Consider the following 13,900-nt stretch of genomic DNA (forward strand, 5'->3'; position numbering starts at 1 on the left):
GCAAGAACTTCAATTACACGTCTGCACTATAATGCGTTAAGCCAAGAAGAGAGTTTGCAATGCTGGGGAAGACGCACTCGGACCACAGATAAGTAGGACAGGTATGGAAAGTCTGCCATTTGTTAAAATCTTTTTAAAAAATCTTAGGGGCCTAGCAAAAGGGAATCCATGGGGGTCTTGTCAGGACATGGGAAACTGAGCTGGAAGGAGTAGTGCCGAGGAGCAGAAGGAAAAGAAAGAGATGGTAGAAGCTGAGCAGGGAAGCTGGAAAAAGTCATACAGATGAGCATACTGAGATAAAGAATATCAAATTTCTCATGTCATTCTGATGTAAATAGTTAGAAATTTTAGGCTGTAGGCTTCTGATGTTATCATATTCTCAAGTGCTCAGCTGAGGAAACAAACAAAAATAATAATATAGTGCTGATATTATGGTGTTAGCCACCCTGAGTCCCCTTAGCTGGAGAACGGCTGAATAAAAAATGAATACTACTACCACTACGTAGTAGTTGTCTTGTTGACAGGCTGCTGGGGAAATGTAAACTGCCTTGGGGAGGCTTTTCCTCAAAAGGTGGTAGAGAAATATTTCAATTATAAAATATAAACCATATGTCAAATATTAACTGTATAGAAAGGCCTTTCAAGAGAGCCATAAAGCACTATAGGTACTTATGCCTCTTCTAAGTTAATTATTCACTTTTGTATACTTGGGGGGAAAAAAACCACACCAACACCTAGATTGTGTCCTTTTGCTGGATTCAAACTATAAAGTGCCCTGTGAACTGGATTCTGCCTTTCCCCCTCCCATAGCATGCCTATGTACAAATAAGCATTGATGCAGAAGCCTTCTTGAAGAAAGTTCATCCACATAGCATTTCTTGGCTCAAGTGGAAGTATGTTGTCCCAGCTCTACCTTATTTGGAACTTGGTTCTTCTGGCTGTAGCCCAGGATGTGACCCAACAGGCGACTGAATTTTTGACACAATTTAATATCAACGCAGAAAATCTATCTTATGACCGTTCACTCGCTGCATGGAATTATGACACCAACATCACAGAAGAGAATGCCTGGAAGATGGTGGGTACCACTGATAATTTTTTTTCTACTAATAGAACATAAGAAAGATAGGAACCAGAAAGATAAAACAGGAGCCTAAAAAGGGGTTGCAATGATGAATGAAATGAAGAATTAAGCACCATTAGGGCTCCAAACCAGTACTAGTCTCCCACAACTTGATGCCCTCCAGAGAGGTCAGATTAATGCACCTACCATTCCCAGCCGGCACAGGTATTTATTTATTCACTAGGGGTGATGAAAGTTGTAGTCCATGTCTTTTTGGAGGATGGCAGTTTGGGGAAGGCTGCTTGACATGCTGATCTAGAATTTATCAATACAGAACCCTCTGACATGAAGTGAGACTGAAACCAAATTAGAGGTGAACATGAAAAGTGGACATTTCCCTGAAATGGTCTGAACAACCAGCAGTACACTAAAGTACCCTGAATGTTATTTCCTATCCTTGAAGCATGGCAGTCTGGGGAGGGATCTCGGTTGAAAGCTGACTTTCTCCACTCTGTTCTCTGCTTTATGTATCAATTTGTTTCCTTTCTGCTAGTATTGACTATGACTTGTTGTAATTCTAGCTTTAATGCACCCACTTGCCATTTTTTAAAAAAGCAATGCACTAAAGCAGATCAGATAGAATCCTATGATTTTCCCGAACAGGGCAGCTTGTAGGTTCCCCATCATGCCAGAAATGCTTTGTACTCAAATCTTCCAAATCCTTTTCTCAGAATGCCTCAGTTATAGAGCTCAGCTATAGGTTCCCAACTCTCCTGACTCTTACTTACTACTGACTACTGACTACTGAAAGATATCATATTATTACCACAGCAGCAACTAGGGATTGCCACACAGCCCAATGGTAGTAGTTTGATAGCCCTTTGCCATTGCTCCATTATATGGAATTCTGGGATTTGTACTTTGGTGTGGTCCTAAGAATCTTCTGCTACAGAATTCCAGTGCTAGAGAATCCTCTGGTAGTGAGCTCCACTGGACTCTCTTGAATTACAGTACCAGAGTTCTTCAGTAGTGAATTCCAGTAGGGAATTCACTAAACTAGAAATCCCAGAATCCTACAAAATGGGATGATGGAAATTCAAGTAACATTAAACTGCTATAGATGTGCATGTTTACCCTAACAGCTTACTCTGCCAAAAAAAAGGGGGGGGAGGTGGTGGAGTGCCTAAAGTTGGAATCCTGTGATAATGCTTGTTCAACGTTGGATCCCCCCCCAAAAAAAAATTCTATAGTGTTCTCTTTCTTTCATTTAAAGCACTAACCTCGAAGAGGGAGAAAATGAGGGATGGAGTGATAAGCAGAGATGGACGAGGTGTACTGGATCTGCCCCCATTTCAGTCCCCAGTGGTGCACTAAGCATAAAGACAAAATTGGATGTCCAAAGGGAGCTTTAACTAATTGTATTGTACAAAACAGAAACAAAAAGGGCAGAATTTGTGTGTGGGAGGAGAGATATAAAAATCAGCTCTGCCAATACTTCTCCTCTGCTGGCAAGGCTCCAACAAGGCTTTGGACAAGCCAGTCTCCAACAACAATGTGCTTCATCCTCCAGTTCTCCATCTCCCTACAACTTCAGCCTAAGTTAATTATGAGTCACGAATTGTTCAATCAGTTCCACACTATTGCTTTCAATAAAGTTACAAAGTGTGTGGAAATGTCCTATGGATCTATCATTAGGCATCCTGAGTGCTGGCTACTGATGAGGAACCAGTGACAGCTAATGGCTATCATGTAAACAGGGTGAGAAATCTATGCCAGGTGACATGAGACTCAACCTTTTCCCAAAATACATTCAGCACCTTGGAAAGCTTATTTAGGCCCTGTATAGATGAGAAATGTCAGCGGGAACAATCCGCTGCCAAAAGGAGTTTCGAAATGGAGCTCCTTCCTGCGATGCCACCAAGGCGTCATTTGCGCCCTGAGGCATCATGGTGACATGTCTTTAGACACTGTCTAAACGTGTGCACACCAAAATGGTGGCACCCATACGTACCAGGGCTTGGGAGCGTTCAGTTGCTGCGCACTCCCAAGCCCTAGTATAGGCTCAGCCATGCCGCTTTTGGCTCATCTGTACCGGGCCTTAGAGTTCAAAATAAAATTCAAGAATGGATTCACTGTACTACTGAAATGGGAGCCACCATGACAAGGAGCCAGGAGTAAGTGCATGTTGGAGGCAGAGTTACCAGTTTTCCTTCCATCATTTCTCTCAACTTCAGTGTTTCCCTTGTCCAGTTGAATGAAAATATCTGCAGCAGACTGCAGCTGATGTGGCCCTAATGTGGAACTAAGAGGCTTTGGGTCCATAGCCCTTCCAAAACTGCCTCAAGTCTATCTCAGAACAGTCTGTTTTGGGGAGCACAGCCAGACATAGCTTTGCACAGGGGAAACTAAATTGTCCAGGGTGGAGATACCCCCTGTTAATGAAACAGCAAGGAGAAAACCACCTCCAGACAAGCAGATCTGGAGATAAGGAGCATATTTGTAGTTATGAAAAATATTTTTATTTAAAGCATTTTTATTTTGTTCTTCAGACAGAAAAACTCTGATGTCAATATATAGATAAGTAAGCATACACAGAAATCAAGACAGATTCTTTCCTCAGGAGTCCACTCTAAAAACAGAGCCTGGGAAAGTTACTTTTGGAAACTACAATTTCCCCAGTCAACCTCTGCCTGAAAGAAGTAACTCAGACAGAGAAGATAAACAAGCAAACTCTGGCACCAATATTTCCTTCATTCCTTGGCTGTTTCCAGTTCAAAAACCACCATTCCTGGGTCTCTAAGAAATAAACATAGCCTTTTCTGGTTACAGCCAAACCTTTTCACTTGTGGAATTTATACAGCATTTCTTCAGCATTGGTCACAACATTTTTTGAATCAAGCTACTTTAGGTATCTGTTCTCAGAAAGCACAGTGATGCTGTTTCAGAACAAACAGGTGAGAATCTGAACTATCATCACCGCCATGAGCTTACTTGATAACATGGTAGGGTTTTAATGCCACAGCTGCCATGCAGTATCATGACAGCTTTCTTCTTTCTTAGATCAACCTTAGTTCCCCTCTGTATTTTTCAAATTGGAAATTGTATTTGCTTACTTACATTTCCGCAGGATTCATGTCACAGTTTATGAGCACTATCACTCTGCTATCAGCATGGAGCAAGGTTTCCATTTCCCATTTTAATTTCCATTTTAGAATCACCAGCTGGCCCTGACATTTCCTGCTAGTTACAGGGATCATATAATTCCCTTGTTGAAATAGCTTTACTGGCTGGCAACTTTTCCCGAGGCACAGTTCACAGCTGGTTATGACCTATAAAGCATAGGTCCTTGCTGTGTGAAAAGCTGGATCTCCATATATGAACCTACTTAAGTCTTTAGATCCTCAGAGGAAGGCCTTCCCTCAGTTGTTTCCACCATCACAGGTCCATCAGGTATGGACATGGGAAAGAGGCTTTTAGGTGGCTGCTTCCAGCCTGTGGACTTGCTCCCCCAAAGTCACCCAGTGGGTTTCATGGCTGAGCAGGAAATCCTCGTCTCCTGAGTCACAGTCCAACACTTAAACCACTATGCCACACTTGCTCATTCAGTGATAAATGGGAATTATGATTTATGAGCAATTTTAGAACAAAAAGCATTATTAAGGATTCTGTGTGGTGTGGTAGGGGAGGAAGTACATGGGGGGGGGGGGTTACTGCATTGGGTAACGCCAACCCAAGTGATGCCACTGGTTGTAGGGAGTCTTTTTATGGGGGAGGGTGTTGCTGTACTTTGATCTTTAATGTTACATTTTCAATTATTTTTAACACCTTTTAAAACTTAATGGCATTTTAATATGATAAATTAAGGCCTTCCCAGAATAGAGAACCTGGCCTTAGAAAAACGTCTGGGAAAGATACTGCTGCTCCCACTGATTGTTTGTTGGTATGATGTTGTTGACCTTCTGGTCAGTTTTTAACTTGTATGTTTGTTTGTTGTTGTTTTTTGTTCTGTTTTTTAAATATTGCATTGGATTTAATACTTTTTTAAGGAGGGGAGGGTACCAGGCATTTTATATGTTTTGTATTTTTAACTTTGTTAGCCGCCCCGATTGTTCTCAGAGGGGCAGGATACAAATAAATTATTATTATTATTATTATTATTATTATTATTATTATTATTATATTGCTTAATTATGTTTTAACATTTAATCAGCAGTTTTATATGCTTTATTTTTAGTCTTGTTGTAAGTCAGCGGTTCCCAACCTTTGTTGGGCCGCGACCCCCATTGCAGGTGAAAGTCCTGCCTGTGACCTCCCTCATTGGTTGGGAGGCCAGGTAGGGGCGGGACTTTTGACCACCTACAAGCCCCAGCGACCTTTGCGATTGGAGGTCACGCCCCTTCCTGGCCTCCCAACCAGTCAGGGAGGCCACCGGCAAAGAAGGGGCTTGACTTCTGGCCGCAAAGGCCGCTGGGGCTTGCAGCCCCGTCTCTGTCCCCTTCTTCCTGCGGGTGCCTGGAACCCGCGGGGAGAAGCAGAGGAAGAGGAGATGGCCCCGTCCCTTTCCCCTTCTCCTCGCAGGTGCCTTCGGTGGCACCCATAAGGAATCATAGAAGGAGAAGGGAAAGAGTGGTCTGGTGGCCTCAGACCTTTACCCTTCCCCTCGCAGGTGCTTTCAATAGAACCCACGAGGGGAAGGGAAAGAGGAGGAAAGCGCCGGCACCCGCAGGGAAAAAGGGAGGAGGGGGAGGCAGGGGGGATCCCAACCTGGCAACCCCCAAAGGGGTCGAGCGACCCCCAGGCTGGGAACCCCTGTTGTAAGTCACCATCCAAGATTGGAAGAAAGGCAGTGTATAAATTATTTAATTAAATACTTTATCTGTTAAGCCTTCCAGGATATTCTAAAGCAGGAGTTCCCAACCTGGAGTGTCTGCATCCCCAGGGCATGTAAGATTGAATTTCAGGGTGTGTGACAAAGAGTGGCTTGTGTTGAGTCACTAGTCATCACTAATATTTTTGAATTAGCTGTACCCGGTCACGTGTTGCTGTGGCTCAGTCTGGTTAAAAAAAAAAAAGAAAGAAAAGAGAAAGCATACGTTTCTGAAATATTTAATTTCATAATTCTTGTGGGTATACAATATTTTTTGTTGTTTCATTGTCTGTGTAGATATAGAGATTGTGTGGTTTGCCGACTCTAGAACACGCAACATATAACTGTCTATGTGAGAAGCAATCCGTGTCTAGATTAAACCGCACAATTCTAAAGATTGGCCCTGACCTTTGTTGAGGTGATTGCGAATGCCAATCAAATATTTAGTATAGCGTGTGTTGCTGTTACATCCAACAGATGGAGATTTTTTTTAAAACAAAACATATTTTTACCTGTCACAGGTGTGACATCTATATAATAGTATGTATGTATGTATAAAAACATGTGTGTATTCAAATAGAACGTTGTATCAAAATTTCAAAGCAATCATAGAATTGTAGAGTTGGAAGAGACCACAAGGGCCATCTAGTCCAATCCCCTGCCATGCAGGAACTCTCAAACAAAGCATCCCTGACAGATGGCCAACCAACCTCTGCTTAAAGACCTCTAAAGAAGAAGACTCCCCTATACTCTGAGGGAGTGTGTTCCACTGTCGAATAGCCCTCACTGTCAGGAGGTTTTTCATAATGTTGTGGTGGAATCTCTTTTCCTTTAGCTTGTATTCATTGCTCCGGGTCCTAGTCTCTGGAGCAGCAGAAAACAAGCTAGCTGCCTCCTCAATATGACATCCCTTCAAATATTTAAACAGGGCTATCATATCACCTCTTAACCTTCTCTTCTCCAGGCCAAACATCCCCAGCTCCCTAAGACATTCCTCATAGGACATGGTTTTCAGATCCCTCACCCAATCGGTGAAGAACTTTAGGACTTTTAAGATTTTGAACAAACAAACTTTTATATTTTTATTTCTATAGATAAATTAGAATCTAATTGCTCTATTTTGGCGGGTTGCAGACCGCCTGTTTAGGGCGGGCTGCACCCGCTCCTTTCCCTGGTGTATCGGGGTCTCAGCTGCCAGACCGGCAGCCTCCGAGGCCCCGATCCGCCGCTTTCCAGGCTGCGGGGAAGCGGCAAAAAGCCCCTTCCCCTCAGCCTGAAAAGGGGTGTCCTTGGTGCTTCAAGCCCCAAGGACACCCCACGGCGGCGGAGAGGAGGAGAAAGGGGCTGCTTGGCCCCTTTCTCCCTTGCTTCGCTAAGTGCAGCCGTCTGAAGGCTGCGCCCAGCGACGCAAAGCAGCGCCGCAAACAGGAAGGAGCTCCAAAACAGAGCTCCTTCCTGGTCTGCACAAAGGGAGCACTAAGCGCCCTGGCGCGGACTGACGATGTCACGTCCGCGCCGCCCCGTATAGAGGCGGCGCGGTCGTGACATCATCATGGCGGCCCCCATGTGGAAGGGGAGCCGCCATTTTGTACGGACTCAGTCCGTACTAGGGTTAGGGGGGTGTGGAAGCACCGCACCTTCCTAACCCTAGTACGGACTGACTCTGTACTTTCACGGCGGTTTGTAACCCGCCTTAGATTTGTATTTTATGCACTGAGTTAAAAGCTTTTTTAAAAGTTAAATTTCTTCATTTGCAGTGAAATTGAAATTTCATCTTCCAGTGTAATACATTTGGCCCTTCATATACACAAAGGTTCCATTCTGCCGCCCATGGATGCCAAAAAATATGGGACCTCAAGTACCATTCTTTTTAATGAAGGAATGTGTACACATGCCACCATTAAGGAGAACACTGCTCCAGTCCATGGGGGGCAAGCCCGCAGATCAACAGGACTGACTATATTACTTTTGTAGGGGGTGGAAATATTAATCAAACATTTCCTAGGGATGTGGGGCATAGAAAAGGTTGGGAATCACTGGTCTCAAGAATTGTGAGTTCTTGTAACATAGCTGCTAGGGATTTCCCCAAGTTTCGCCAGTTATGTTCAGTGCGTCATCCACTCATCCCATTCTTTTTGAGGGCTGGTTGTAGCAAATCTTGGATGTGTACTAGAGATCTTTCAATGGTTTATTAAATTCAATGGAAGACACGCATATGTGTGTGTGTGTGTGTGTGTGTATGAGAGAGAGAAAGAGAGGACTTCTGGAGGACTGAAGCTTCCTTAACCTTGGCTTATTGGACTAGCAATGCAAGTTTCTATTTGAGGGTCTTTTCACAGTGAATAATGACACTGAGGGATATATATAACTGATGGCCACCAGAATGGATAGGGAGAGGATGAGGTGACAAAAACTGGAGCCATAGAGTTACCAGAATTAAGACCAATTATGCTTCATTTACTCCCCAACCCTTTCCCTTTATCTTTGAAGACTTATGACCAAGGTCACAATTTGCATTTTTCTGTATTCTGAGCCAGCGTGGTGCAGTGGTTTCAGCACTAGACTATGACTCTGGAGATCTGAAATTTTTTATTTCAACTCTGGAGACCAGTTCAGTTTTGGTTCAGTCATATATACCCACTTGGTGACATTAGGCAGATCACACTCTCTCAGCATCAGAGAATGGCAATGGCAAATCCCCTCTGAAGAAACTTGCCAAGAAAACCCCATAAGTCAGAAATGACTTGAAAGCATACAATAACAACAACAACATCACATGTTGAACCCACATTCTAGTCCAATATTCTCTGCATCTTTGTTTTTCAAATGAATAATTTAGAATTCTAATTTATCTTTGTTTCAGAGTGCAGCGGGCTCTGAGTGGTCAATATTTTATGATGAGGCATCCCAACGGGCCAGTACTTTTGATCTGAACAGCATTTCAAATGAGACCATCAAACTCCAGCTTCATTTCCTACAGAACAGAGGAATATCTGTGTTGCCCACGGAAAAACAGAACCAAGTATGTTGCCAAATATATATGGGGTATTTCTGTGTTGAAATCAATCTGTTAGGTTGGTGGTTATAAAAATAAATCCAGTTTCACATTTATTCTAGTATTATATGCTAAACAAAAGAAATAAACTCAAGTCTACAAAAAGCTCATGTTACCAACTTCTGTTTTTCAGTTAATTTCAAATGTGCTACAAGATCCCTTTTGCATACTAAACTGTGGGGCTTTCTACATTGCCATTTGGGACGTCCTCCAGACGTCCCATTTTAAAAAAGGGGCGTCTCTTTTAGACGCCCCATGGCCTAGTACGGACTCCGTCCGTACAAGATGGCGGCGCCCCTTCTACATGGGCGCCGCCATCTTTACGTATCGGACGCACAGCGTCCAGACGCGTCGCGCCGCTGCTGACGTAGCGAAAGAAGCTCCATTTTGGAGCTTCTTTTTTCGGTCCGCGCGGGAGTCGGGCCGTCTGAAGGCTCCGGCTCCCCCGCGGACCTTCTGGCGGCGGCGGCAGACCGCCGCAAAGCGGCGGTCTGTACCCCGCCTGTGTCATTTTTATTTTGCTCAGAATGCAAGAGTAGATAATACAAATAGAAGTACTCCTGCACATATCATGGTAGATCATGCTGAAAAACTATAAATCATAAATGAAATGATATATTTCATTTTGTAAAATGACCATTCCAACCCACTGATCCCTTAAAAGGTGAAAAATTGTGCTGCCCACTCCCATTGAATCAAGTGCCACCTGGTTCAGCTGGTTTTCTTGCCAAGACAAGTACACTGAGAATTGTAGACTTAAGTTGCAATCCTTGGCTGGCATCATGTGCATAGGGGTTGGCAGGGGGCAGAAAGGTAGACAGCTAGCTGTGCTTTAGCAGGAAGCTGCAAAATGACAAAAATATCCCCCCCAAACCCAAACAAACCAGCAGCCTGACACTGTTTTAACTGCCATGGCTCAGTGCTGTGGAAATTTGGGATTTGTAGCTTTATGAGATATTTAGCCTTCTGTCAGAGAGCTCTAGTGCCACAACAAACTATGAATCCCAGGATTCCATATGATGGAGCCATGACAGTTAACACAGTGTCTAACTGCATTAATTCTGTATTGTGGCAGAAGCCCCAGATCCACATACACACTCCCCTACCGAGATCCTCTGGGAGGTCTGGCAAGATTATATCATCTTTCTGCAACCAATCTGGCCTCCCTGTGGATAAGGACAATAAGGTAAAGACATAGGGAGGCTATGTTGCTGATTTGATCAGGGGCACATTTAATTAATTCAAATTTATTCAGAAGGAGGATCAGGTACTTGTACATGTTGCAAAAATGACATAACAAATTATGCAGCCAATATCTGAAATTATAGTTCCTATTGCCATACTGTTTATTTGGAGTTAATAGTTCCAGAAATTCAGAGCATTTTCAGTTTGACTATGAAGGTATATTTTAGCTTTTCTCATGCATATTTTGGCTATTGCATATAAATAGTCTTGCAGCCAAAGAGAGTTTTGCAGGGAAATCAAATGAGCATCCTGCAAACAGATCATCATCAAGAATCATCATCATGCCAGAAGCCATTGTAAAACAAATCCATTTCGAATCCACTGTATATTTATTTCTTAAATCATCTATATCCCAAACAAGTATATTTTTATTTGGAAGTGGCCCCCATAACTATATGTTATATAGTGCAAGGGTTACATGCTTACAAGGAGAATGAGTGAGTGTATGTTATAAGTAAGCTGGAGCTGGAGGAAATGCTGACCTATAATTAATTGATGAAATATAATTAAGGATTAAAATAAAATGCAGACAAAGTTAACTCATCCTACATTCAGTTCAAAATAAATTTCCTATTCAAATAATATTTATCTGTCGGAAATCACAACAAAGATCAAGAGAGGATCTCCAGGAGAAGGAGTGATTTAGACACATACTATGTGGCCATGTTCTGGAAGAGTTTATTCCTGCAATAGGAATAAACTCTTCTAGAGCACGGCCACATAGCCCCCCAAACCCACAAAAATATGTTTGCTGGCCATGAAAGGCTTCAACTTCACATTGTCATGACTGAGGCTTTGTCTAGGAACCTACACAGTTAAAGCAAGCAGGGAGAAACCAAAATACCTTTTTGCCAGCTTCTGGAAAATAAGCTTTTGTTTAATGAAATCATATTTTTAAAAACCTTTGATATCCCTTCTGTGTTAATTCTAACTTGCACAAGGCAGCCTATTTAGGTCAGCTGGGGGCCCTTAGAAAATTAGCCTAGCCACATGGCAGCTGATTTTCTCCAAACATTAAGCAGCTGAGGCCTAATTCTGTAGATCCTATTCACTGGCAGACCACTGGAACAAGAGGGGCTAATTCTGAAGAAAACATCCATGCAGTCAGGAGTGAAAGAAGAAGAGAGGGGGAGGAAGAGGGGACAAAATCATGCCATATATTGTGAGGTTGAGTAGCTCCTTCATAATGCATTTCAACTGGCTCCCAATCAGTTTAAAAGATATTTTTTTTAAAAAAAAAACTATGATAATAGATATGAAGTTACAGTCTACACCTTCAGGCTCCATTCGTTTGATCCAAGCATTTTGACTGTGATTAAAGTAAATCCACAAAGCAGAGGAAACAGTAATAGGGTGCAATAACCCCAGAAGTGGCTTGTATGAGTGATAGGAGGGCACCTTGCTTGGAAGTGGTATGGTAAGATGCCACCCCTGTTCAGATCATGAGTCACGACTGTTTAGCCAGCAATGTGGTATTCGAGTCAATTGAATCAGACTCAAGTCAGAATCAAGCTGCTTCAGTAAATTGATTTGGACCCGAGACTGCAATAAATGACTCGACTCAAGAATTGTATATTTTTAGCAACCAGCTTTCTGGCCTAACTTCATCCAGAAGCCTATTGCCTAACATGTTTGCTCTTCCTTGTCAAGAAACATGCCGTAAGCTATGGGGACAGGTTTGCCTTCTGCTGCTAGGAAAAGCTTTAGAAGGCTCCTCCACTGTGCAGTGGGGCCAGGATGCCGAGTAGACTTTTTTAAAAAAAAAAATTGCAGTCTTGATAAATTGCCTATGATATTTTTTGTTTACCTAGCTTACACATGGCTACATGATTTTTTAATTATTGAAACTCCACCCCCACATATCCCACCACAACTACAACCAGCACCTCTTCCTCCTCCTCCTTTTCTATTAAAATTGGCTCCCAGACTTCAGACTCAGCTTGAGATCTGAAGGTTGAGACTTGGAGTAAGAGACTTGAATACATCATGCCACATATATACCCCTATCCCCTTCCACTGATGCTTCCATTGGAATTGTCTGCTCGCCTCCAGTGCCCCTGAATCATTCGGGAGCAGCCATTTCTCCTTGAATGATTCAGGGACACTGGAGACAAGCGGATGATTCCCTGACATTTAGGAAGTGCTTCAGGCTTTCACATATACTTCCTAAATGTTTTAGCAGCATTTTATCAGTGCTTACCCTATGGTCAGTGCTGGTATGAAAATCTTCTTCGAGGGGTGGGCTGCACGGAAGGAGAGGATGTAAAAGCAGGAGTGAGTGATTTTGGGTTTAGGTTTGAGGTGAGTGAGAGGTCTTGAGAGATGGTCAGATAGGAATTCTGATTGGGCCTTAGAGAAAGTCAGAGACGTATTCTGACAAGCCAGTAGGGAAAGTGGGAAGAGAGACAAAGGGTCTCAGTATGGTTAGATAAGGATTCTGACTAGATAAGGAAGTGCACTTGAGTCAGTAAAGAGGAAACTGTGAGAAGCCTGCAACTGTTCATTTAAAGTAACCACACTAAGGAGATTATGGCATTGACAAATAACGTGACTGCTCCCTGACGGGATGCAGCCAGGTTACAGAATGCAGGCGGGTATTATCATATGTAATTTGCCACTGTGCCACTGGGCGGCTGCTTCCCAGCTGCATCCCGGGTCCCAGGTGCACATCGGAGGCCGCTTTTTGAAGCCGGGAGCTTTTTGACTTTGAAAAACGGCCTCCGAAGTGCTGCTGGGACCCAGGATGCAGCTGCCCGGCAGCGGCAGGACAGATTATCTGCCATAATAACCGCCTGCATCCCACAACTCAGCTGCATTCCCATCAGGGAGCAATTGGATTATATGTCAATGTGATAATCTCCTAAACGGAACTATTTAACCTAAACTAATTTCTTACTCAATGTTATTCAATAAAGTTACTGTTTATTTGTTATAACAGAAGTCTCTGTCTGAGTAAATGCTAGACATTACAGGAAAAAACAAATATACTACCTAATATATTGAATTAGCAAGACGAAGAACTTGGGGCCATAGCCCTTATACGCTTAGAGAGACTGTGTAAATGTGAAGGGTGAAACAGGGCTGTGTCAATGACCAGGGACCTTCTGTAAGGAAGAGATAAAAGGTAACCTTGAGGCACATAAAAGGGGTCCCGTCACACCTCCATAGATAGAAGCCATTCCCACATGTAAAAGGCAGTGAAACTAGTAGTAGGAGGAAGGGCTAGAATGTTCATTCTTGTTCCTTCTCCCCACAGATTCACTGTAGCTACTACACTCAGAATGCATGAATAAGCTTTATGGTGTGACCTTTTAAAATGAATAAAATGCAGTTTTAAAACATGAGGTTAGCACTCTGCAAACAAATAGATGGAGCAATTTGTGTAATTAAACAGATAAATCACAGCAAGCATATCAGAAAGATTCTTCTTTGCATCTTGAAATTAAATGATTTTATTTTTATTTTTTGATGCATCGTACACCTTACAGCTCACAGATTTGGATATACTATTCCATGCACTGCCTACTGTTACTCCACACTGTGACCTGGATCCAGTAATTATTCTGACATCCAAAAGAACAGATTCTCCAATCCCAAGAGTACAAGGGTATCCATAGACATCCAGGTGCAGCTCTGTTTCTGTCAAAGAGTGGCCAAGAGAGGAGGTGCC

The 13,900-nt window shown here is 42.9% G+C and overlaps 1 protein-coding gene across 1 annotated transcript in view; it reads left to right on the plus strand.

Annotated features, from left to right (window-relative positions):
* The window catches only part of ACE2 (angiotensin converting enzyme 2), a 55,357-nt gene continuing 41,457 nt past the window's right edge, over positions 1-13,900 (plus strand). The window contains exons 1-3 of the mRNA XM_042456845.1: positions 1-101; positions 811-1,078; positions 8,794-8,952. Of these exons, the coding sequence (XP_042312779.1) occupies positions 896-1,078; positions 8,794-8,952 (342 nt within the window). The 5' untranslated portion in view covers positions 1-101; positions 811-895. The remainder of the gene's footprint in view (positions 102-810; positions 1,079-8,793; positions 8,953-13,900) is intronic.

This window comes from Sceloporus undulatus, chromosome 3 (genome assembly GCF_019175285.1).
Source record: "Sceloporus undulatus isolate JIND9_A2432 ecotype Alabama chromosome 3, SceUnd_v1.1, whole genome shotgun sequence".
Classification (NCBI taxonomy): Eukaryota; Metazoa; Chordata; class Lepidosauria; order Squamata; family Phrynosomatidae; genus Sceloporus; species Sceloporus undulatus.